Source organism: Marmota marmota, unplaced genomic scaffold, assembly GCF_001458135.2.
Source record: "Marmota marmota marmota unplaced genomic scaffold, marMar, whole genome shotgun sequence".
Lineage (NCBI taxonomy): Eukaryota > Metazoa > Chordata > Mammalia > Rodentia > Sciuridae > Marmota > Marmota marmota.
The window spans coordinates 6940106-6966955 of record NW_026000221.1 but is presented as its reverse complement, the minus strand read 5'-3'; the positions used below and the strand labels follow the sequence as shown (position 1 = coordinate 6966955).

Here is a 26850-nt window from a genome sequence, read left to right as displayed (position 1 = left end):
GCGTCTTGCCCCACCCTGCCCCGGGCTCTGCCCAGCGCCTCGGCCCCGCACTGAATTCCGCCCATCCCAGTGGCTGCTCTAGGAAAAGTCTGCGGAGACTAGAATCCCCCCAGGCCCCAGCAGCTCCGGGAGGAAACATGGCCGCCCTGACTACGGTCGTGGCGGCTGCGGCGGCCACCGCGGTAGCTGGGGCGGTTGCGGGGGCGGGCGCGGCCACCGGGACCAGCGTGGGAGCGGCGCCCGCACCGCAACAGGTAAATTGAGGACGTCTGGAAGCCGCTCTGGTGGCGGGCATGGGCTCGGGGATGTAGGCCCCGGGGGCGGACCACGTCTCTGGCCCCGGCAGAACAGGTGTCCTCTGCAGCGCCACCCGGGAGGTGCCGTGTTCACGTCCCTTGGTGGAGGCCTGGCACGCCCGGCGGCGTTGCTCTTTGTTGTTATAGGCGTCTAACAGCCTTTATAAGCCGCCTCCCTGCAGTTTTGAAGTCGAGGAACACCGGGTTGGAAGCCCTGGGCTTTGCCGCTTCCTAGTTGTATGATAGGAAAATGTCTGGGCTGCTCAGTTTTCTCTCTAAAAATGGGTACTAATAATAAATAATACGCTTCTCCCTGAACTGTGGGCATTCTGTCTGGGGAGACCCTGACATGAAGCTTGGTTGGAGGGAGACTTGGCATCCAGTAATCATCGCCAGGTCTTTTACTGTGCAGGTGCTAGGAACACAAAAAGAGGAACAAAATGTGGGAGGATAAGAGGCAGAGGTGTTTCCTAGAACGGCCTTAAGGACCATTGTCTCCACAGCGAAGACAACCGTACCTTTCAGTTGCCATCAGTTTAACGAGACTATTCCTTATCCCTCTAAACTAGATATTCCCCCTTATACCCACTACACCCAACGTCCTTTCCCGGTTTTATGTTTTTCTCCATAGCACTAATTACCATATGATATAGTATATATTTTTTTCATTCTCCCCCGCCCCCGCCTCCTTGAGAATGTAAGCTCCATGAAGGCAGAAATTTTTGAAATCACTATTATATTCCCAGCACCTAAAACGTGCTCACTTTATAGTGCCTAGGACATAGTAGGCGCTTCCCAAATATTTGTAGATCAGCGCAAACCTGGAGGAAAGCTGTTGTGAACTGAGGACAGGCTCTATAGTTTTAATCCTCAAAGGAAATACAGTGTCTTTTCAGCTTTGCAATTCAGGAAATCCACCTCAGGCAAATTTTCTCCCATGTTCTATGTGATTCTATTATTCTAACTCCGGATCAAGTGCATCAGGAAAAAAAAATATATAAAAATGCAAAATAGAGCAAATGTTTTTAAATATGGACTAAAACATGTATGGTCCTGTTAGTTTGTCTATATTGCTGGCTTTCTCCATGAAAACTTTTCAGTTCAATGTGATTTGTTCTCTAAATTCTCATAGCTTGTTTTACCTCCTGATTTACGTTTTTTACAAGCTACCTAATATCGTTATTGACAAAGCCGGTGAGTTTACTACAGTGATTCTCAGAGGTGGTGTTTGCCCCAGGGACTACATCAGAATCATATAACCTATAGAGTTATTTCAAACATTATATTAGTTCTCAGAGAGCACTTAGCAATTTCTAGAGACTTAGTGTGACAAAAGGGAAGAAGTTTTGAGGTGCTGCTAACATAATAGGTAGAGGCCAGAAGACATCCTCCCCCCCAACAGTTATCTGGTTCAAAATGTTAGTAGTACTGAGATTGAAAAACCTTGCTTTATAAACCTTTCCACCACTTTATTAGGGAAGGCATAGTTTCATAACTGAGAATCATAGCAGGAATGTAGAAATCGTCAAGTGTGTTTGGCTTAAAAAAATTAGAATCACTGCTGTACTAATTCCAAACCTGAATATTTGTCATTAATGAATATTCCTGCTCACTAATACTGAAACCAACTAATGTTTCTTGAGATATTTTTTTCTGACAATCTTATGATATTAGAAGTATCTAAAAGATATCTGAAACCTAGGGTTTCCATAACAGAGTATCACAGATTGGGTGACAAAAACAACAGAAATTAATTGTCTCACAGTTCTAGAGGCTAGAAGTCTAAGAACAAGGTGTATTAAGATTGAATTCTGGTGAGGCATCTTGTCCTAACTTGTAGACAACTATCTTCCTGCAGTATCCTCACAGGGCCTTTCCTCTGTGGGCCTGCAGAGGGAGAGAGGAAGGGAAAGAAAAAGAGAGAGAGAGAGATGTATCTGAGGTCTCTTCCTCTTAAAAGGGTATGGGTCCTTTCGGACTAGGGTTCTCTTTTATCACCTCATTTAACTAATTATCTCTGGAAAGTTGCTCTCCAAATATAGTCACTGTGGAGCTAGAAGTTCAACATTTAAATTTTGGGAGGAAATAATTCAGTCTATCACAGTTCTCTTAAATTATTCTGGAATAATTATCTCTGAAGTTTCAGAACTATTGTATCTTGTACTTTGTAATCTCCTTGAGGTGTGGAATGTCATAAATATCTCACCTATATGAAAAGTAATAAGGTGCCCTATCTATGCTTTTTGATGCTTGTATATGATTCAGCCACTGCCTTTCAAGACTGAAGGCCACAAATCTTTTAACCTTCTCTTAAGTGCCATTTCTCTCTTAATCCTGGAACTTGTTCACTTGATCATTTTAGTTTTGAATTATGAGTTTTTTGGAAGTACCTCTAACTATGATGTTGCTGGTTTTATACCAAGGTGGGACTGTGTCTTCTGCTTTATTTCTAGTGATCTTTTCTCTAATGACCTGAATCTTAAGTCCATTGACTGCCTAGATTAGGTTTTCATTAATAACTACGTTTCTTCTCAAACTTTAAATGGTCATTCAAAATGGACTTTCTTTAAAAGGTCATGCGTATGCATTGGGCTATGTGTATGTTCAGGTGTAGTAGGCTGAATAATGTTTCCCCAGGGCATACATCATAAGGGTCTTTGCTGATGTGATTAATATCTTAAAATAGGGAGATTTTCATGGACCTTCTGATGGGACCCATTGCGATCACATAGGTCTTTCTAAGATGGAGGCAGGGGAATCGGTCAGTAATAGGAGATGTGATAATGGAAGCAAGGGGATAGGGTGATTTGAGGAAGGGGTCATGAGCCAAGGAGTAAAGGTAGACCCAAGATGTTTAAAAAAAAAAAAAAGGTAAGGAAATAGGTCCTCCCTTAAAGCCTCCAGAAGAAATGCAGCCTTGCCCATACCTTGATTTTATTTTTCTTTTATTAAGATTATTTTTAATGAACAAATCATTATGTTGTAGACATACAGTATACATTGTGATGTTTTGATATATGTATCAAATCTGGAAGTAAATCTGGATTAAATTGAGCCCATTTACATATGACCTCACTTCATTTTTTGTGGCAATACATTTGAAAATATATTCTTTTTTAAAAAAATATGTATTTATTTTTAGTTGTAGATGGGCACAATACCTTTATTTTACTCATTTTTTATTGACTGAAATTACCTTGCTGTGTAATAGGTCTCAAAACTTATTTCTCATTTTCCATCCTAACTTTGTACCTTTTGACCAACCACTTCTCATGCCTTTCTCCCCAGTTCTTCCAGTCTGTGGTAACCATTATTTTGCTCTTTACTTCCATGAGATCAACTCTTTTTTTTAGATTATACATTTGAGTAAAATCATGAGGTGTTTTTCTTTCTGTCTGGTTTATGTCACTTAGCATAATGTCCTCTAGTTTCACATCATGAAATTGAAAGAGAATAAATTTGTAATGTTTAAACTAGTAAATTGGTGGTAGACGAATCTATGATAAATTTGTTACAGAGGCAAAGGAAGCATAAGGATAGATCTGAGATTCTCTATTTCTTTAGGGGGTATCGGGGATTGAACTCAGGGGCGCTTGACCACTGAGTCACATCTCAGCCCTATTTTGTATTTTATTTAAAGACAGAGTCTGACTGAGTTGCTTAGTGACTCACTTTTGCTGAGGCTGACTTTGAACTCATGATCCTCCTGCCTGTGCCTCCCGAGCCACTGGGATTATAGGCCTGCACCATCACACTGGGAAGGATAGACCTGAGAAAGTCCTGAGTCCTCATCTTTGACTGACCTTGAAGTTCTATGTAGAAAGAAAGTAAAGGCTGAGGTAAAGTTGTAAACTTCCTGCCTGAGTATTGAAGGTGTGCCCCAGAATGCAAACAGACCCCCTTACCCAAAGATAGCAAAGACTAGGACTTATTGTTTAAAAGCATTTCAGGAAATTTATGATCACTTATTACTGACAACTCGCTAGCCAAACAAATTTAAGTGCTATACCCAACAAAGAATATATAATTCAGAATAGTGAGTAAACAAACAGAAACAAAACAAATCTTAGGAATCTTGTTTTCAGAGTTGCCACATTTAATTATTGTAAATGTCCAATTTTTAACAACAACAACAATATGAAACATGCAAAGAAATAAGGAAGTGTAGTTCACACACAGGGTAATAAAGCAGAAAGTGGAGGACTAAATACTGGATATACTAGATAAAGACTTAATATCAGTTACTTTATTATTTTTCCATATTTAGTTATTTTATCTTTTTATTAATTTGTTTATTTATTTAGATAGCATTTCAGTGTTCAGTGTTGCCTAGGCTCATCTCAAACTATGGCTCCAGTGATTGTTCACCTTAGCATCCCAAGTAGCTGGGACTTCAGGTGGTGTGCCAATGCACCTGACTCAAATAATTTATTTTAAATTTATTCACAGAACTAAAGGAAACTAAAAGAAAATATGAGAATAATATGTCACCAAATAGAAAATATCTATAAAGAGATAAAAATTACAAGAAAAATCATATAGAAATCTTGGGGTTAAAGTACAAGAACTTGAATGAAAACTTGACTAGAGAAACTCAATACCAGGTTTACTTGGCAAATAAAAGAATCAGCAAACTTGAAGATAGGTCAATTCAGATTATCCAGACTGAAGAATAGGAAAAATAAATAGATAGATAGATAGATAGATAGATAGACAGATAGATAGAAGAAGAAGAAGAAGAAAAATAAAGACTCAGAGATCTGTGGAATACCATTAAGCATACTAAGATGAATAATGAGAATTTTGGAAACAGAGAAACAAAATATACACAAAGAAATGGATATTTGGGTGATGTCAGAAAACTTCCCAGATTTGATGAAAAACATTAACCAACACATTGTTGGAGCTCATCAAAACTTTCAAATATAAACAAGAAAAAATTTGAAAGCTCCAAGAAGCAATTGAATACATAGGAGGGATCCTCAATAAGATTAGCACATCAAAAACCCCGGGCATATTATTCTGTTTCTGTTGCCATTAACAAAATGCCTGAGGCTAGGTACTTATTGAATAAAATATTTATAATTAATTCACTATTTTGGAGGCTGAAAGTTCAAGATAAGTCATCCCCAGCCTCTCCTAAGGGCCTGCCAGCCTGTGTCACAGTGTGGTAGATGGCATCATGACAGCATGTGTGAGAGGGAGAGAACAGTCACATATTGAGACAGGAAGTAAGGGAATGACCGAAAATACAATAATATCACAAAGAGTAAAATACATAGAAATGAATTTAATGAAAGAAGTATAAACTTTAAACATTTTTGAAAGAAATTAAAGGAGACTTACATAAAGAGATATTTCATGTTTATGAATCTGAAGACTTTATTCTGTTAAGAATGGTATAGTCTCCAGAGAATCCAACCCATCTGCCCTTTTTTTGCAAAAAAAAAAAAAAAAAATTTACAAGCTGATCCTAAATTTCATACAGAAAATGCAAGATATTATTTACCAAATAGTAAAAACAGCTTAGAAGAAAGAACATAGTTGGAGTGCTCACACTTTGTAGTTTTGAAACTTATTTCAAAGCTACAGTAACCAATGTGTACTGCATAGACATAAAGATCAGTGAGAGTCAAGAAATAAACCTACATTTGTGGGCATGAAAAATGATTTTCAATAACACAATTCAGTAAGAAAAGAATAGTCTTTTCAACAAATGATACTAGGACAATTGGATATCTGCATACATAAGTTGAGCTCCTACCTCACACCATATATGAAAAATAACCCAAAATAGAGACCAACATGTGAGATATAACTCTTAGGAGAAAACATAGGCATGAATCTTCATGACCTTTGAATAGGCAGTGGTTTCTTCTATAGAAATCTGAAGCACAAACCAAACTTAAGTAAGATAAATTGTACTCCATTAAAATTTAAAAATTGGTGCCTTAAAGGACATTATCAGGAAAGTGAAGAGGCATGGGGGTGCAGCTCAATGATAGAGCGTGTGCTCAGCATGCACATGGTCCTTAATTTAGTTCCTAGTACCAAAAAAGAAAAGACAAATCAGAGAATGTGAGAAAATACTTGCAAATTTGTAAAGGTTTTATGTCTACAATATAGGTCTTAAAACAAAATTGCACAACTAGTTTAAAGATCATATTGACTTATTTGCAATTCATGAATTGGAGCAGTATCTTGTTCTATAAAACAAAATAAGAACTCTCACAGGGCTTCACAGAACAGTGTTCCATTGTTGTTGTTATTGTTTTTCTTTTAAGGTGGGAACTAGAAAACAAGAGAAAAAAAGCATATTAGTTAACATCAGGTTGCTTCAGTTTACTTTTCTTGTGAGAGTTAAAGAGGACTCACTTATTTGACTCCCTGAAGACTGGTAAAGCCTTTCTGATTGGTTGCTGTGAATGTTAGGAAAAAGTAGTCTGTTTGAGGATCTACTGCCTTCCTTAGAGTTTCAGTTTGATTATGCAGCACTTAGCATAAATGACTCCATTTTGGTTTGGTCTGGTCATTGGGGACTTAGTGTAGGAGCTCAATCTAAAATAGTGCCCTCCCATAAAAATGAACATACATAAGCAGCTCTAACAGTTCAACAATAAAATGATATGTAGCCTATTTTTTTTTAAACGAGAAAAGGCAGAAGCCACTAGATTCTTTGTTTTTTTAGACTCTATGCCACTATTTATTTATTTATTTAAGTTGTAGTTGGGCACAATACCTTTATTTAATTTATTTATTTTTATGTGGTGCTGAGGATCGAACCAGGGCCTTGCATGTGCTAGGTGAGTGCTCTACCTCTGAGCCACAACCCCAGGCTCCCCCCCACCCCGCCACTTTGCATATGTAATGCTTCATGAAAGCCAAAGTCACACTTCTCATGTGGCCTTTCAGCCAGAGGACCCCTCAGAAGAGAGCTGCTCCCTGGGTGGCACCAGCAGCTTTGCTACCAGCAACATTGACTTCCCCACTGCTGCACCTCCCTGCTGCACCTCCCAGCAAAGTCTGATGCCATCTGGTAACTGCGGCTTGGTGAGGCAATGTACACTGCTGTCCAGCACACATAGGGCCAACCATCATTAAGGACTATAGTGGAAGAAATAATGCTGGGCCCTCAGAGTGTGACCTTTTTTACCAGGAGTCCGGGGAACTGAGCAAGCACAACAGCAGCAATTTGGTGGCATTTGCTTTTATGAGATAAAATAGTTTGGGAATTATTCCTAGAACCAAGGTAATGTTAAGCCATTGTAATGATTTCAGTGAGTTATTGAGGCAGTGCAGACTTGCAATAGACTAATCTAATCAAGAAATTCAAATTGAAGAGATAGAAAATCAGCTCTGATGACCAAGTTACTTCAGCATAAAAATGTAACTGGTAGTGAAAATATGAAGTTTTCAGAATGGCAATGGAAGAGGATGTTCCAAATGTATAGAGTTCATTGAGATGGTATAAAATTGAGGACTAGGCAAATGTTTGTGTGGCCTCAAACCAATCATGATATTATTGTTTATGAGTTAATTAAAGTTATTTTCTTCTAAAACAATGAGAAAAGATTTAAGTAGATAGATATTCCTCAAGAGCAGTGTCCCATAAGCATATGAAAAAGATGTGAAACATCATTAGTCATTAGGAACTAATCAAAGATTAACCACTGTGAAATGCTATTTCACAGGTATTAAAATGGCTAAAATAAAACAGACAGATAATAGCAAGAATTGGTGAGGGTACAGAGAAATTGGAACCCTTATGCCGTGTTAGTGGGAATGTTAGTGGGATACAGCCATTGTGGAAAACAGTTTGGCAGTTTTTCAGAAAACTAAAACCTTGTGCATCAGAGGCATTACTAAAGACATGAATAGATAACTCAGAGAAAAAAATCTGCCAATTACATATATAGTAAGATATTTACATTCAGAAATAAAAAGAATGCTTCCAACTCAACAATAAAAGGGCAACCTGTTTGTTGTCGTTGTTGTTGTCTTTTTGTGGTGCTGGGGATTGAAACCAGGGCCTTGTGCGTGCAAGGCAAGTACTCTGCCAACTGAGCTATATCCCCAGCCCTCAACCCAGATTTTTAAATGGGAAATTAAAAAATAGAGCTACCTTATGAGCCAGAAATCCTGCTATTTACCCAAGAGAATTGAAACGGTTGGTTGTGTAGCTCAGTGATAGAGTGCTTACCTAGCGTGTTTGAGGCCCTGGGATTAATCCCCGGTACTACAAAAATAGGCAAGTTAAATTCACATACAGATGGTCATGGTACCATTATTTGTATTGGCCAAATAGTAGAAAGAAACCAATTGTCCATCAGCTGATGTCCAATGAGTTGGTAAACAAAATGTGGTGGATCTGTATAAAGCATCACATTTCAGCCACAAAAAGGAATGGAGCACAGATTCATGGTACCACATGGATGAATCCTGAAAACAATGTGCTAAGCGAAAGAAGCCAGACAGAAAAGGTTACATGTTGTATGAGTCCATTTAGCCAGAATAGGTAAATTCATAGTTAGAAAATGAAGTTAATGCTTGCCTGGAGCTGGGAGAAGGAGATGGGGAGTGACTGTTAATGGGTATAATACTTCATTTTGGCATGATGAAAATATCTCAGAACCACATAGTGATGATGGTTGCACAACTTTGTGAATATACTAAAAACCACCAAATTGTATGTCTTAAATGGATATTTATGGTATGTGAATTATATCTCAACTTTTTAAATATTTCCTAAATTCTTTACTTTGTTCTTGTTCTTAGAAATATAGAACCTATGTTTCCCTTTTTCTTCATCTCTCACATCCCATTGTTCAACAATCCCTTTTGGTTATACCTTCAAAATAAATCTAAGGTTCTTAACTTCTTTTAATTTCTGTCACCTGGGTAGTCCTGGACACTCATTCCAAGCCTGTGTTGCTGCATCAGCTACTCCACTGATCTTGCTTCCATTCGTGCCTCACCCACCCTCACACTTCCCACTGATTTATTCCCCCAAAACAGCCAGAATTTTTTTCTTAAAGAATTAAATTTACCATGCATTTATCTGTTCAAAACCCTGCAGTAAAATTCACTCAGTGACCTAACCCATCTGTGTGTTTGGCGTGTACCTCCCTGTTGACTTTCATCTCCCATCAAGCCCCCTACCTTTACTAATCTCATGTCATATTGCCTTTTCTGTGCTTGAACTGGCCAACGTCTTTCCTGCTCTTGCAAGTTTGTACAGCTGATCTGTAGACCTGGCACACCATTCCATGCTGCTTCTGGCATGGCTGATTCCATTCTTTCTTAAATGTCACCCCCTCAAATAGAACCCCTGCAGCTATTCTAACTGAAAAGCAAGCCTAGGTTAATTTTTTCCATGTTAATACTAGTTCCTTAATAGCACTTATCACAGTTGGTGCATTTTTATTTGTTTTTATTGCTTGTTTCATATTTTCTCTATAAATCTGTTTCCCTTCAATAGACTTTAAGGAGGGGCCATATTAGGATGGATCTTTATTGTTTCCCTAGTGTCTAATGCTGCCCCTGTCATAGCATACATAGTGTTCAGTCTATAGGTGACAAATGACTGGTAAATGAATTAGATCTTTTTTGTAAATAATCTCTGGATTACTATTATTATTATTATTAATTTATCATTTTAAGATAAAAATTCCTTCTTCCACAAAATGTATTTTTAAAAAAATTAGATTAGCCTTAAAACGAACTCAATAAACTCCAGTATTTGATGTTTTAGTGTCGAAAAATAATTTCAAGTTATTTCTTACTACTTTCATTATGGATGATAATTTCTTGTTATTTTTTATACAGAATGATGGCTGTTTTAGTACTTCGGGTGGAATTCGTCCTTTTCAGCTTCAAAATTGGAAGCAGAAAGTTAGTCGGACTAAGAAAGCAGAATTCATACGCACAGCAGAAAAATTTAAGAATCAGTAAGTATGTTTTGTCCAAATAACAGTACTAGTAAATTTATTATGAACAATATAAAATTAATTCAATTTCACCTACTAAATCCCATATTATTAGAAAATTTTAGTCACTCACCAGTTAAATAGAACAAAGAAAGTGGCAGATATGAATGGACAAATGGTAATACAATATTTAATATAAAAATTATAAGTGGAATTGTTTTATCTTTTATTACCACTTTCAATTTTTATTTTAAGGAAAACAAAACAGCTGCTTCTTTAAATTTTGTATATTAGATAAACAGATTGAGTACCTTTTCAATTTACAACTGCAGGTAAACATTCAGTAAACATTTTTGAATAAGTGAATAATTTGAGGGGGTTTAAAATATATATGTATGAAAGTGCTTTATAAGTAAACATCATGTATTTAAATTGCTATTTTTCCTATTTTGCAAACAAGGGTGATTATAGAGAGTAAATATCTTCCCATAGGTTATCTAGTTGGTAAATGTTTGATTTAGTGACTCTTATGGGTGGCTTCAGCCACTCTGAAAGCCACTGTTCTTTTTACTAACCAGTGCTGTGCTTCAGGAAAGCCTGTTTGAGTTGTCAGTATATCTCATTGAGGCAAGTAGTGGCTAGTTTTCATGAAAAATCTATACTTTTGAGTTAACTTTTTTAAAAAAATAACTTGTGATCTCTGTTCCTCTCAGATCTATTTTGTACATTATGATGAAATTGAGAAGTTTCTGTTTAAATGTTAGTATATACTATATGTATTTATTCCTTGAAGAAGCAGTGATATTCATTGAATATTCATTGTTGTCTGCAGCATCATGATGTAACTATGAAGAATGGTAATAATTAGAACTCAAAGTGCCCTATTCTACCCTATAGTTTTTTATAAACATACTGCATTGAATTTAGACACTATCCATTTACCAAAGAACTCAAGAAAAGGAAACTATTGTAAGGAATAGACTCTGGAACAGAATTAGTGACAGTTCTCTTCAGAAATTCTACCAGTGAAAAAAATATACTATTTGAATTTTGAAAAGTTACACCATCTGTAGCTTTGGAAGATTGAATTCTTACTACCCTTATATAATACTTGTCTCCCCCCCAGCTTTATAATTGACAAAAATAGTATATGTTTAACGTATACAACATGATGTTTTGATATATGTATACATTGTGAAATGATTATCACCATCAAGCTGATTAACATATTCCTCACCTCACATAGTTACTGTGCACTTGCATGTAAGATCTGTTCTTTCAGCATATTATACTAAACGAAACAAGTCAAATTCTGAAAGATGTACATGGCATGATCTCATTTATGTGTGGAATCTAAAAGAGTTGAACTTATAAAAACAGACCAGAGGGGTAGATAACAGAGGTGGGTGTGAAGGTTAGGGGTAAAGATAATGGGAGAATGTTGTTCAAACACTATGTGTGTCAGATGGATATGTTCTGAAAACCTAATATATAGCATGTTCACATTGGTTAATGATAATATAATTTATTATTATACTATAAAATAAAATATATTTGAAAAATGTAAATACAATCTCTGTAATACCAAGAATTCAAGAAAATACAATTTATTTATTTATATTTTTTTTCTAAAATGCATTACTCTAGGTAGAATTGGACTCTAGTTAGGGTTTCTGGTTTGTATTTATTTCTAGATGGCATAATGTCCACTAAAAGGTGAAGGTCTATAATACAGCAACTCAATGTATTTCTATTCGATTCTTCTTGAATACTGAGGAAAAAACAATTTGTTTCATCATTCTGTTATTTTTAGAGTAAGAAATAAATTCACATGTCTCAGAACTCTAAACAATATCAAAGGGTACTCAATAGAAAGTCTCAGTTTCACCCCTAGTTCCTCTCCCCTCAGACAACCAGTAGTACTAGTTTTTTTGTTTATTCTTCCACAGATTTTATGTGTTTATTAGGAAATGGAAATATATATTCACATTTGTCCCTTTTTATGTAAATGGTAGCATACTCTACATACTGATTTGCATCTTGGTTTTTTTAACTTCAGAGTATATCTTAGACACAAAGGAGTTGTTGATTTTGTCAGGTTCTGTAATGGCATGGTAGTTATATATATCAAATATCCTTAATTTACAGAGATGCACATGGTAGTATGTTGGAGAAAAACTGCATAGAGGATTTACTTCAAAATACTTGAGCAAAGGAAAGAAAGAATAGATGAAAGGAGAGGTAAAATTACTGAGTCGGCGTGCTATGAGGGGCACATCATGAGTGTAAATGAGGGGTCAATTTACTCTTCTCTACTTGTGGGCATGTTTGACATTTTTATATAAAAACGTTGTTATAAAGAGTGTCTTCTTGGAGAGGTTTCCTATTCTGTACATGGGACATCTGCAGCATTATATACTGGCATTTGAGTGTAACATGACTTATTTAGCCTGTCCTAAATTTTTGGATGTGTAAGTTGTAACAAACAATGCTGTAATTAATTGCAGCATCCTCATAGGTCCACATTATTTTGCACGTGTGTGAGTATATCTTCAGGATAAATTCTTAGGAGAAAATGCTGGGTCAAAGGTATATGAATTCATGAATGTGGTAAATATTGTTCCATTGCCATCCATAGGCAATTTACAATGTATGAGAAGATCTGTCTCCCCACAGTTTTAACCATTAGAATATATTATTTAAACTTGTGATTTTTTTGGCCAATCTGATAGATATGCAGTGTTCTTATGATACAGTTTTAATTGCATTTCTCCTAATTTGAGTTTAAACATCTTTTCATATGTTTAGCAATCTGTCTCCATTAGTACATTTTGAATGTCTTTACATGGTAGTATTTCTAGTCTAGCAATAGCAACATGTAACTCACTATCATATTGTATCCTATGTCCTTGGCAGACGTTTCTATTTGATCATAATATTATCCCTGCTCCCCATCCAGAGCTTTCATGGGATTCCCAGTTCTTAACACACAGGAGGACTTCAGTAGTGACCCTCAATCTGTTAGAAATGCCATGTGGAATGAGTCTGTTCAACTTTTCTGTTCCACCTCTTGCCTCCTCTCACAAACAGCACAAGCTTCCTAAACACACATGCTGAGATATAATCCCCTCTGCCTTTAGGGCCTGGGGCAGTCTCCTGTTGTGCCTCATAAATAGTAAATTTTTCTCTGTATAGCAAGGTGGAAAAGACTGATAGTTGCCCCTCAAGTTATATGAAATTAGTCAATGGCCAGAGATACCCCAACATTCATTAAATCCAGGATTAAGGAAGAGATATTCATATTCCACTTTGTAAGAGAAAGAAAACTAACATTAACAAAATTCATTTTTTTGCCCAATCAAAAAAAAATTTCTTAATAGTATATCTTTTGTTTTGTTTTATCCAAGGGCTCAAATTAGCAATTAGAACTCCTTACTGATAGATGGACTAAGTCCAAAGAGCAATAATAAGATGAAAGAAGCTTTGTAATGAATGAAGACAATATCCTTGAAATATACTAAATTTCCTGTCTTTGTAGATTGTTTACCTCTTGAAGTTTAGTATTAATATCAGTAACTTGAATTTCCATAGTACATATTTATATATTGTACAAAAATCCCTCACATACTTTATCTCATTTGATGTTAATTATAGCCCTGTTAGGTAGTAAAGAGCAGTTATTAATCCTGTTAGCCATGAGATGAGTCATATCAAATGAGGTTAATGACTTGGCTAAGGTTACAGAGTTAACAGTATCTACTACTAAAAGCAGTGACAGCCCTTTTCAGACCCCAGCAAGATTGAAATGGAATCCATAGCCAAAGTCCTGTGTATTTTCAAAGGAAATTCATATATCCACATTTTCTTAAATTATCATTTTTATAATTTAAGTAACAATTCAATACAGTTGATTTTGGTTGAACTTATTCCTATCTACTCTTTTGACTCCTTAATCTCATTAATCTAAGTACTTACATTCTTTTTAAATGAATTAATCTATTTTGAGTGTCTTCATATTTTAAACAGTTAAAATATATTTAAATCATATTTATACCATTTGTTTCTTTTCCTAAAGAGTTATTATCATAGAAAAAGATAAACACAGTCATTTCTACAACCAGAGAAGTGACTTCAGAATTGAGCATAGTATGCTGGAAGAATTGGAAAATAAATTGATTAACAGCAGGAAAACAGAAAGTAAGTTGAGTTCATGATAAACTAAAGACTGTTGAGTGAAATAAAGTTACAGTTTTTCCCTATCTTTGTCTTTGTGCATTGACTGTATTGGTAGTAAGTTTGTCTTTTTAGTGACATGTGTTTATTCTCTGAGGTCACTGTTTAGTCATTCTAACTGGATTGTTTTCTAAGCATATTTCTTCAATTTGATAGGAAAGAGAGGGTTTTGGTTGACAAATTAGTAAATGCTATTAAAATTTCCTGAAAAGAAAAAAAAAATTGGTTCCTGAGCTATCTGATCTTAGCTCATCACCCTGGCATTATAAACTGACCTCTGGACTCAGTAAGTATTAGCAAATTTACAATCTGTACTTTATGAGGAGAGCATGTCACATAGTTATTTAAACCTGAGTTTCCTCATCTGCACTTTGAAACCTACCATTTCTACCTTGATAGAGATAATATGTAAGAAAGTGCCTTATAGATTATGGTGAATATGTTCTATTGGTGGTTATGAAAATTAATCATTTCAACTGTATAGTAAATGCTAGGCTTAAAGAATTCTATGAGAATACCCTGTAAAGTTAAATTTTTATGTTGAGAAATCTATTTAATAGAAAAGCTATTTAGCATTGCTTATAGGAAAAATAATGGTTATCAATCAATTAGCTAAGATTTATAACATGTTGACTTACTATGTAGAGATTAGATTATTCATGGTACTCTCTTATCACCAATTAAAATAAATTCCTAATAACTAACTTTTCTCTTCCTCAATACAAAATTATACTATTTTTAGAAGTCATCTTTTGTCAGGTAGTGACAAATCATTCCCTTTCTTCTATTGGAATGACAACAGGATCTAATATTGAGAGCCACTTTTCCAGTTCTCTCTTCTTTGAGTCATACAGAAATTTAGACTTTGCTGATTTAATATTCATTAATATTTCTTAGTGTTTTTTTTTTGCAGGCAAGTGGGAAGCTAATCTTTCATGTCTTGGTTATATTCTTTTTTTAAAATTTTATTTATTTTATTTATTGATGGACCTTTATTTTTTATTTATATGTGGTGCTGAGAATTGAACCCAGTGCCTCACACATTCGAGGCAAGCACTCTACCGCTGAGCCACAACCCCAACCCCTTGATTATGTTCTTAAGTAGAGTATCTCAGTTTGTGCATTTTAAAAGGCCGCTTGGTTTTCTCTTTTTAGAGACAACTTTGTTTTTATCTTTTTATTTTCCCTTTTTCTATAGTTTTTGCCTTTTGTTATTAAGACTTTATACATACCTAAGAGAGGAAGGAATGGGTTGTTTTAGTATAAAGATTTAGAAACTTCCACTTCATAGATCATAACTCAGAAATACCTATTCCTTATTACAAATATCCATGCCTCAGTTTTAGCCTGAATTTATATTTTGTTGTTCTTTGGCTATGCAGAGTATCAGTTCCAAATGGATAAATAAAATAAGGTTGTTTGCCCTGTAGTGATTTTTGCTATAGTTGATCAAGCTAATAAAACAACAAAAAATTCTTTCCTAATTATTTAAACTTACGAGAGAAGTTTCTTGACTTAAAGTTTCAATAGTGATCAAGACTATATAAAATAAATGAGATAAAATGTCTTTTATGGAACACTCAGATGTTAATTAAAAAATAGAACAAAGCCATATAAATATTCGGAGCCTTGTTCTGGATATTAGCCCTGGCTCTAAGACTGTAGATAAACTTAAAAATTAATAATATTAATAATAATAATAATTGCCAGGGCTGGGGGCATAGCTCAATTATAGTGTGCTTGCCTTGTATATATAAGTCCTGAGTTCCATCCCAACATTGCAAATAAATAAAATAGAGTGCCTTTAAGGACAGAGTCTTTTGATATTTCATGCTCATTTATCAAAAGTTGCAAAAACAGCCGGGCACAATGGTGCACACCTATAATCCCAGTGGCCATGGAGGCTGAGGCAGGAGGATCACAAGTTCAAAACCAGTCTCAGCAAAAGTGAGACTCGGAGCAATTCAGTGAGACCCTTTCTCTAAATAAAATACAAAATAGGGCTGGAGATGTTGCTCACTGGGAGTGCCCCTGAGTTTAATCCCTGGTACCGCCCCCTAAAGTTGTAAAAACAAAAAGAGGAGGGTGCATAAAGTACCCAATGCTGATAAAATAATATTATTACTGTTATATGAATATGTATCCATGAATATGAATATTTACAACATAAGCCTACTAAAAAATAAGTATTAAAGAAAATTACTACTTCAGAAAAGAATATGAAAGAAGAATCTAGTCTTTCTACTACTGATCAAGACCATTTGAAAATGGTCTTAACCTGTTTTCCAGACTTTTATTCTGGGCCTAACATTTTACTTCAGGATATTCCTTTGGTTGAGCTTGGCACCTGAATCATAGATACCACTTAATGGCACCTGAGGGACCTCTTTAGGGGCATGACAGTGACACCACTAGGTATCACTCACCTTTGTCTTAGAAAATGCATTTAGGTTAATTTAAACCTCAATGGGGAGTTTGTAAGTATCCATAGAATTAGTACTGGCTAGACAGTTTTAGTATTCCCACAATATAATTAAGAGCAAATTCTATTTCCATAAATTACAATAAGTTAAAAAATGCTTTTAGCCAGGACCAGTGGTGTTGTCTGTAATCCCAGCAATTTGGGAGACTGAGGCAAGAGTATTGCAAGTTTGAGGCCAACCTCAGCAATTTAGGCCCTCAGCAACTGAGCAAGACACTATCTCAAAATAAAAAATAGAAAGGACTAGATATATAGCTCAGTGGTAAAGTGCCCCTAGGTTCAATCACCACTACCAAAAAAAGAAAGAAAGAAAAATTATTTTAAAGAACAAAACATGCTAAGCTTAAGCTTCTAATCTTGCATTTAAAACAATGTGCAATAATTCAGTCTCCACAGAAGGAAAAAAAAGACATTTCCTTGGCACACGTGTATAATAAAATGTAACACTATACTTTTAAATATTGGAGAAAATTAAGAGATGCTTTATTTAGAGAAAAGGTACCTAAAATATTCAGATGACTTTGATATAAACATCTTTTATTCTTTAATTGTTCTTCACTATCTTTTGCTAAATGATTGTGATCAGTCTTATGTGTTGAATCCTAATGCAACTACATTTGTCACAAAGTAATTTTACAATATGTATTTCTTCCTTACAGGAGCAAAAATCCAGCAACAATTGGCCAAAATACATAACAATGTGAAGAAACTTCAGTATCAGTTAAAAGATGTGAAGCCTACACCTGATTGTAAGTAAATTCAAATGTTAGAGTTTTTTACATATTAATATTTTCCTCTTGCTCATTAGAAAAATTTATACTTTTCTAATATGAAATGTCTATTTTCCTACTTGGCATTAATGAAGCTATACCTACTTTATTGGTTGGGAATTGATAAGGTCATTTTGGAGAACTGTAGTATCTGGCATTTATATAAGCTTTTTATTTTTTTAATCCTTAGAGTGCTATCAAATCCTTAAAAATTATAAGGTAGAATACCTTATATTATTGTCATTTGTAAGGTAGAGAACTTATGGTACAGATAGTTTAGATTGAGTTAATTAAGGGGGAAAAATAAGGCTGACTTCTGATTTCTGGTTTAGTGCTTTTTCTGTCATTTGCTTTTTGAAATAATTACCTTTCAGAGGCATTTCAAATATGTAAGAAAAGGTTCAATTGTATTGGGGCAAATGCTAGTTTTAGGGGAAAAAGTTGTATCCTTGTCTCCTTGTTTATATCAACATTGATTTCCAAAGGTTCAAAGCAATAAAGGAAAGTGCTCAAGATTATGGACTAAGACAGATGTTGATCAAACCCTTGATCTGTCATCTGTTATGTAATTTTAAATTTTAGGAAAATTACTCAAACTTTCATTTTTTTCAGTTCTCATGGTGTTATGAAGAGTGTAGCTATTATTCATTAAATTTAATAAAACCAAAAATATTAGAATAGAACATGGTTTAACATATTTATAATCATATTATGTTTAGAAGGATAAGAACAGAATATAAAGAAAAAAGTACTTAAAAAAAACTTAAACCTATAAGCAAATGTGATAAACAAATTAGAAAAGTATTAACAATATATAATTTAAAAAGCCAACATCCATAATATACGTAGAATGCCAAAATTAGAGCAACCAGGATAAACAACCTAATAGAAAAATTAGCATAAGATTATAAGGTATACAGGAATTCAAAATACATATAAAAATGCTCAGGCTTATTAATGATCACAAAAATGTCAGCTAAATCAGTGATGATAAATTTTTGCTTCATTTTGGAAATGGTTGAAAGTATATAGGAAGGGGCTCTCTCAGAAACAATGAATTGGTATACATCTTTGAAGAACAAGATGACAGTATCTAGCATATTGTAAACTTTTCTGTTTAGCATTTCAAGTTTTATCAGTTATTCTCTAAGAGCACTTATTTGAGCGTGCTAAAATATATATGCAAGGATTTTTACTATGGTATTGTATATATTTAAAAGAATATCAATTGGAGAGTGGATTAAATGAATTACAATAGATGTAGCCATATATAGACACAGAAAAAATGAGATAGTAATGTGTGTGAAAAGTTAATCACAATATTTTGTTAACTGCAAAATTTTAATAAATGAAAACTGCGAGTCAAACAACGGTATGTTTTGAAATTTTTTTGTAAAAACTAATATTAATTACAACATTTAATGCTATGGATGCATAGGAAAATTATTTGTAATAAAAAATTGCAATCATAAAAGTTTACTTTTGAGCAAAGGTTTATTAATTCCTTAGGCCAAGAAGTATCTTTAAATTAGGGAAACACTCTACTTTTTTGTCTTAATTTTTAAGACAAAATTCTTAATTTTCAGCTATACTGAAATATAACAAAATAATTTGTTCATGGCTTTGTTTTTTTTTTTTTTCTTTTCACAGTTGTTGAAAAGCTCAGAGAAATGATGGAAGAAATTGAAAATGCAATTAATACTTTTAAAGAAGAACAAAGGCTTATGTATGTTTTAAGCTCATTTTAATATAAAATCACGGACCTTTAGTTTTCAGTAACTCACCACTAGTTTGTTGTATACAACCGTATTGTTGTTTGTATTTGAATCTTACACAAAAGCAATATAACACCTCTCCTTTTGTCTTAGGGTTTATTTAGGAAATTTTCATTCATATTTAGACACTATAAAATGTCAAATAAGAATCGAAAGATTGTTTTTATCTTTGAGGAAACTTAAGGCTTAGATTTATAAATGTTAATAATGTCAATTAGGGAAGACGATATGAAGAATCAGGAATAATTGAATTTGAGGGAAATTGGAATATTAAAATGGTTTGATTTTTATCTTCAAACTTTTTAAAATTTTAGATATGAAGAGCTTATTAAAGAAGAGAAAACAATGAATAATGAGTTGAATGCCATATCAAGAAAAATTGACTTATGGGCTTTGGGTAATTCAGAAACAGAGAAAGCTTTCAGAGCAATCTCAAGCAAAGTTCCTGTAGACAAAGTGATACCAAGTACTCTTCCAGAAGAAGTGGTAGATTTTGAAAAATTCCTTCAGCAAACAGGAGGGCGACAAGGGGGTTGGGATGACTATGATCACCAGAACTTTGTAAAGGTGAGAAACAAACATAAAGGGAAGCCAGCATTTGTGGAAGAGGTTCTTGAATACCTTCCAGGAAGAACACAGGATGAAGTTCAACAGCATGAGAATTGGTATCAAAAATTTCTGGCTTTAGAGGAAAGAAAAAAAGAGGTAATAATAATAGCTGTTATTCATTGTATGTTTCTCTGTTCTAGGCACTGTTCTAAACTTATTATTAACTTTGTAGCAACCCTGTTAAGTATGTTTGTAGTTGTTTTTACCCTATCTTACAGAAGATGAAACTGAGCCAATAAGAAGTAATTTTACCTAATGGAACTACAGTTGGGCTTCCTCAAGGCCAAACATTTCTACCCCTAAGAAACTACACAAGGGGCATTAAAACTAATAACTGTAGGCAAAACACTTTGTGTCCATTTCCTAGAACTGTATAATTCAGATCTACCCAGACTTTTGAAAATCATCTTACCAGCAAAGGCCACATTATCTTGGATAGAAAGTCAAGAAGCAGAGGAGAAAGTACTTTTAAGTATTAAAAGTTTCTTTGAAGTTTTTTGTTTGTTTTTGCAGCCTTCAGCTCTGATGAACATTAACTTGTTTTGTTTAACAAAAAAATGCATGTCTGTTCAACAGATGACACACCTAAGGAGCAGCAAGGAAATTTTGATTCATATAGCTACATTTTTCATTGTTGTTGTCATTGTCCCCCCACCCTTTAAATTAAATGCATGTAGGGAGATTGATCAGGAAATTTAAGAAATATTTTTGAATTGTAAGTCATTTTTAGAGACTCAAGAGAAGATTAACACTTCTATCTTCCACTTCCTTTAGTATAGCCTGTGTTTTGTGTGAATGAAGATAACTTACCATTTTCAGACATACTCTGAACTTTTTCAGTGCCCTCCAGTATCTTGTTCTTACTTTATGTGCCTCTATTCTTTTGTCCTCAATGCTCAGCTTATCAAAATCTGCGCAGAGCAGATACTGCCTTCTCCTTGTCCACCCAAACATAGTCGTCCTCCTCACACTTTCACTAACACGGTGTTTATACTTTTTTTTTTTTTTTAATGATGTGCTATGGCATGCTCATGTTGTATCTCCCCAAGAATAATGCTGCTCAAACTTGGTCCATGAACTGGATATTAGTTTGTAAACTTACTAGTTTACAATGAGATAAGGTGATTGCATGAAAATCAGTTACCCAGTAAGCACATTATTTAATTTAGTTGATTTTTTTCCATAAAAAAATTTGCTCATTGAAGGCAGAAGTGAATTGATTTACATTGTCATGAATCCTGGATATTTTTTTGGATTGTCACTTTGAGTGCATTGTACTAAATGGTATTTGGTATTGTCTAATCATCTATGGATACTGTCCCATTGCCTTGTATATAATATACATTCCATATGGATTTAATGAATGAATGGTACATGATGAGATGACAATGGTTTCCTGACTTGGGGGGAAGGTAATGCAGCAGTTATGTCCTATGTTGCATTGAGAAGGCCATTAGAATTTTAAATAATCTTTCCATAACCAATATGTACAGATATTGAACTATTTTATTATTTGTTTTTTTACACTTATGAAGCACTATGGTTCCAGATACTGCCTTATTTAGTCTTCACAATACCCATGCATAATAATCTGCTACTTTACTGATGAGCAAAATGAAAACAGAGTAGTTTAGTGATTTATCCAAGGTCACATCTAGTAAATGGCAAAGACAAGATTTGATTCCAGGTAGTCTGACTTCAGGGCTATTTACTCTTAAACTACCTCATTTTTATTCCTCTTCTGATATTTGACCAGGGAAAAAATCACTCAGAATGTAGGCTTATTCTAGAAAAAGAATTTGTAAGCAGAAGTGAAATGATTAGAGGAAAGGGATGTTGCCCATGAAAACAGAGCAGGTAAAGAGGAGAATAAGTACAGTCCTTGTGAACCTAAGGATATAGACAGGAAAAGGAAGGCCAAAAGAATGACCTACTAGTCAGAGTTTTAAAATGGTAATATTTTTAAATGGAAGTAGAAAAAAAATTTATTGGTTCAAATAAAACAGAACTTAGAACCCTAAGCACTCAGCATCCTATAATTGTTATTTTTTCTAGAAAGATGGAATTGTAGTTGTATTTTAAATTACTTTAAACATTTTTCTTTTGCTGTCTTTTTTTTTTTTTAACTATCTAGTCTATTCAGAATTGGAAAAGTAAAAAGCAGCAAAAAAAGGAGGAAATTTTCAAGTTAAAAGAAAAGGTAGACAACATACCTTTGCCCTTTCATAATAAACCAGACGATAATCAAAAGCAAAAAGAAGAACAAAGAAAGAAACAGAAATTGGCAGTTGAAGCTTGGAAAAAACAGAAAAGTATAGAAATGTCAATGAAATGTGCTTCTTCCCAGTTAAAAGAAGAGGAAGAGAAAGAGAAAAAGCAGCTGAAAGAACGTCAACGCCAGTTTAAACTAAAATTACTACTAGAAAGTTATACCCAGCAGAAGAAAGAACAGGAAGAAGTTTTGAAGCTTGAAAAGGAGATAAGAGAAAAGGCAGAAAAGGCAGATAAAAGGAAAACTGCTGCTGATGAAATTTCCAGGTTTCAAGAAAGAGTGAGTAAATATATTTCCTAAATAATACATGGAAGTATTATTTCAAGATTCAATTAAGCAAAAGTTGAGAAAGTCTTATATATCAAACCTGTGCTTCACATTACCATACTAAAATAAGTAAGCCATGCTATCTAACATCTAGTGGGTTAGGAGATTCCACTATGCAATGATTGAGGTGTGGACAGAGAACTTTAGGAGGTGGATACAGGGATATTTCCCACAGCTATGAGAGAAAGAAGGTGATGCTTGGGTTGATTTTAGAGGGAGAAATCTTTCCTAGTAGAGGGAATACCATGAATAGCATTTTGGAAGAGTGTAACAGCATGGTGTACTATAGATACTTGATATATACTTATTCTATTTTGTCTCATCATCCCAGATGTGAAACGCCTATAAAACTTAAATTAAACAGCAAATATACCACTTATGGTAACTTTGAAATTATATTTGCAGAATTGAAACCTTGGGACTTAATGGGTTAAAAAACTCTTAGGTTATTGCTAATTGATAGGACTGTAGGTAGTTTTCAACAAATATATACCAGAAAAAATGTTAGTAAAGACAAAGTGGAATTCAGTCCAAAAAGTATGAAGACAAAGCAGGGTTTTTAAAATGCAAATGGGTGCAAGTAAGATACAACTTATGCATGTAACTTATGCATTATTATGTGCATCAAAATATATAGCAGCAACATTAATAAAGCAAAAAATAGTGGAAGTATAAAGATAAATAATAGACAAATACATTCATATTAGAAATTTTAGTTCATTTTTTTAGTCTACCTATAAAATTCTTTCTGAATAATAAAAGATTTCATGCCTTCTCACTCCCCAAAAAGTTAAGTAGGGCACATAATGAAAGACTTAGAAAAAAGAAAACTAATAATCTAAAACTAGACATATCTGTATTGATAAATGAAAATGGGCTTAACTTATGTATTATAAGAAAAGGAATTTGAGCTGGGGTTGTAGCTCAGTTGGTAGAGCATTTTGCCTTGCATGTGTGTGTGAGGCACTGGGTTCCATCCTCAGCACCACATAAAAACAAATAAAATAAAGGTATTGTGTTTGTCTCCAACTAAATGTGTGTGTGTGTGTGTGTGTGTGTGTGTGTGTGTATGTATATATATATAGAGAGAGAGAGAGAGAGAGAAAAGGAATTTTAGGTTGAACCTTAAAGTGAAACAAGTTAAAGTGACACCTAAAAATATACATAAAGGATGTACATATTACAGTTATGTGTAGAACAAATAAAGTTTTTAGCCTTTGTTGGAAAAGGTTAATATTGAAAGAGTATTGATAGTTAAGGTAATTTATTTTTATTTTCCAACAACTAAATTGTAAACAAATTCAGGTTAATTTCATTTTCTTAATATAATCTTTTTTTTTAGGATTTACATAAACTTGAATTGAAAATTCTAGACAGACAGGCAAAGGAAGATGAAAAGGCAGAAAAACAAAGAAGAATGGCAAAATTAAAAGAAAAGGTACTCTGAACTGAGGTTAATTTCTTTTTAAAGAAACTACATGAAAATGTAAAAATTATACGTATTAATGGGGTGCCACGTGCTATTTCAGTACATACATACATTCTGTAAAGTTAAATCAGGTTAAACAGCGATCTCAAGTATTTTCATTTCTTTATGACAAAACTACTGAAAAATTCGAAAACAGTGCCTCACACATGTTAAGCAAGTGCTGTGTCACTGAGCAACAACCCCAGCCTGAAAATCCTTTTGTTTAACTTTTTGAAATGTACAGTTATTGACAGTTACCCTACTGTGCACCAGCGCTTGCTCCTAACTATAAATTGGTATTCATTGATCAACCTTTCCCCTCCCACTCCTATCTTAATTCCTTGGTTTATAAGCATACTGACATCATATATATTTTCTTCTTATGGTTTTTATACTTAAATACTTTAAATTTCCTGTTTATATATTAGAAAACAGGCATATGATTTTAAAACTATCATTTGAATTCTATCATTTTACATTCTTTTTAAAAAAAATATTTATTTATTTTAGTTTTAGGTGGATACAATATTTTTATTGTATCCACCTAAAACTGAGGATCGAACCCAGTGCCTCACATGTGCTAGGCGATCACTCTACCACTTGAGCCACAACCCCAGCCCTCTATCATTCTAAGTAACCTTTTCTTTCACCCTGAAATCTCTCTCTTCCTACTTGCTGTTCTTTTAATCCTTTCTATATGAACCTGTTTTTTATACTTGTGGCAGCTGTGAGCATTTTGAATCTCAATGGTAATACTCAGAACTAAAGACATTGATGACCCCTAAGGATTAAGCAGAGGATTCACTTTATCATAAATTTATTGTCTGGCTATATCAATATTAAACTTAGCTATATAAAAAATTATATTTTTTCTCATAGTAGAAAGAGAAAAAATAGAAAAAGAACAAAATAATAGAACTAAAAAAATAGACTAATGTTTTATTAGTAAATTGCTGTAGTCCAAATTTTATTTTAGAAGTTTAAATTAGAAGTTTACTGAACAGGTTAACAGTTTTATTACCATTTAGCTGATATCAAGTATGTTTTTTAAAACTGCTTTATGTTATGTTACTAAGGATCTTACTCATTGAAATACAAACTTAGTTCATATAAGTTAACTGGCATTATTTTGCTTTTGATTGCAGGTTGAAAATAATGTTAGTAGAGATCCCTCTAGGCTTTACAAACCTACCAAAGGTTGGAAAGAACGAACCAAAAATATAGGACCAACAGGCTCTGGGCCACTTCTACATATCCCACATAGGTAAAAAGGAGTTAGAAGGGATGGTCACTTTAGAGAAATTTCATAGCTGCATGTTTATATTTTATACAATTTCTATATTATATTTAGTTATGAGGTTGATAAAGTAAATCTATACACATTTTTAGCAGTTAACATGTAATTAGATGTGTTTAGGTCTTTAAATTTTTTTCTTGTATTTGTAATTGCTTTTCTCTTTTTCTTCATAGGGCTATTCCAACCTGGAGACAAGGAATATAGAAAATGTGAGATAACTGAATTGCTATTTATGTTTTGAGGATATTAGCATATTCAGTTATACTAAGAGAATAACTAACCATATTCTTTAAATAGTACTAGCTTAGCCAGATTGATTATTGTGCTGTACGTGAATTGAGAGATATTTTTAAGTTTCATGCAGCATTGTCATTAGTATTTCCTGCTTCTACTAAGAGGACATTTAAGGTGTATGTTGGCCTGTTATTGATGTAAAAGTTATTTAAATAAGTTTATGTTCAATCTTTATTCCATTTAAATACTCAAAACATTTCAAAGATATTTTGTTTTTTTGTCATGTGTAGCAAAATAAATTGGGGGTAATCATAGAAAGACATTTTTTAAACCAAAATTTTGTAATTTTTTATAACTTTGAAGTAAGTTAGCTTAAGTAACAAAAATATAAAGTGTCTTTTTTGAAGAGTTATGAAATAACTTAGTATTTTTTTCTAAGTTTAACAGATTGGTAGTTTGTCAGTTATTACATTTTTGTGTAATAAACATTTTGTATTTGTTTGAAGCATGCATTGTTTTATATAGAGAATACTTTTAAAATATACCTTGCACCTCAAATTCCCTATTAATTGTATTATTGCTATCATCCTTTTGATTTCCTTTAGCTATTCCCAATTGCCATTCACTCTCTCTGAACTTCATATGTTTATAAAATCTTTGTGTCTTTCACATCTTACTGGTTAATGCAGTTTTATTTCTGCTCTGTTAGCCTCAAAATAGAACTTTTTGTTCTGAAATATCATCTGAAATAAGCCAGCTTTAAAATACTTTTTTTTAGGTAGCATTTAAAATGTTTCAAAATTGCTAGGCAAATATATTGGTCCAAAGAGTTTATTTTTAAATTTCTAAACTTTTATAAATGAAAACACAATTTTACTGAATTCAACTTTTCATATTATAAAATCTTAGATCCTAACCCTAATTAGTTTTCATCTTATAGGAAACCTACTGTATTCATAAAACTACCAAAAAGTTGTTTCTTATAATTTTATCTTAAGGTATCTTTTTTTAATATTTATTTTTTTAGTTTTAGGTGGACACAATATCTTTATTTTATTTTTATGTGGTGTTGAGGATCGAACCCAGCGCCCCGCGCATGCCAGACGAGCGTGCCCCCTCTTGAGCTACATCCCCAGCCTTTAAAGTATCTTTTAATTTTAA

The 26850-nt window shown here is 33.8% G+C and overlaps 1 protein-coding gene across 4 annotated transcripts; it reads left to right on the top strand.

Moving 5' to 3' along the window:
• Ccdc112 (coiled-coil domain containing 112) lies at positions 1-26358 on the top strand. Of its 4 annotated transcripts, none has more exons than XM_048791982.1 (10): positions 1-254; positions 10122-10243; positions 14298-14419; positions 17597-17686; positions 19358-19433; positions 19797-20187; positions 22439-22642; positions 24033-24128; positions 25304-25422; positions 25629-26358. In XM_048791982.1, exons 1-10 carry the CDS (start codon positions 138-140, stop codon positions 25657-25659), a joined length of 1368 nt encoding a protein of 455 aa, XP_048647939.1. In that variant the 5' UTR covers positions 1-137; the 3' UTR covers positions 25660-26358. The 4 variants fall into 4 exon arrangements, with proteins under 4 accessions (XP_048647939.1, XP_015344084.1, XP_048647938.1 ...); XM_015488598.2 differs by having other exon boundaries at positions 2-254; positions 22226-22642; XM_048791981.1 differs by lacking the exon at positions 25304-25422 and having other exon boundaries at positions 2-254; positions 22226-22642.
• The last annotated feature ends 492 nt before the right edge of the window (positions 26359-26850 follow it).

Excerpts from the sequence above, each read along its gene's own strand:
- Ccdc112 (XM_015488598.2), top strand. The coding sequence starts at position 138 with ATGGCCGCCCTGACTACGGTCGTGGCGGCTGCGGCGGCCACCGCGGTA. Across the intron at positions 255-10,121 it reads CGGCGCCCGCACCGCAACAG|AATGATGGCTGTTTTAGTAC; the intron begins GTAAATTGAGGA and ends TTTTTTATACAG. Across the intron at positions 25,423-25,628 it reads CTTCTACATATCCCACATAG|GGCTATTCCAACCTGGAGAC; the intron begins GTAAAAAGGAGT and ends TTTTCTTCATAG.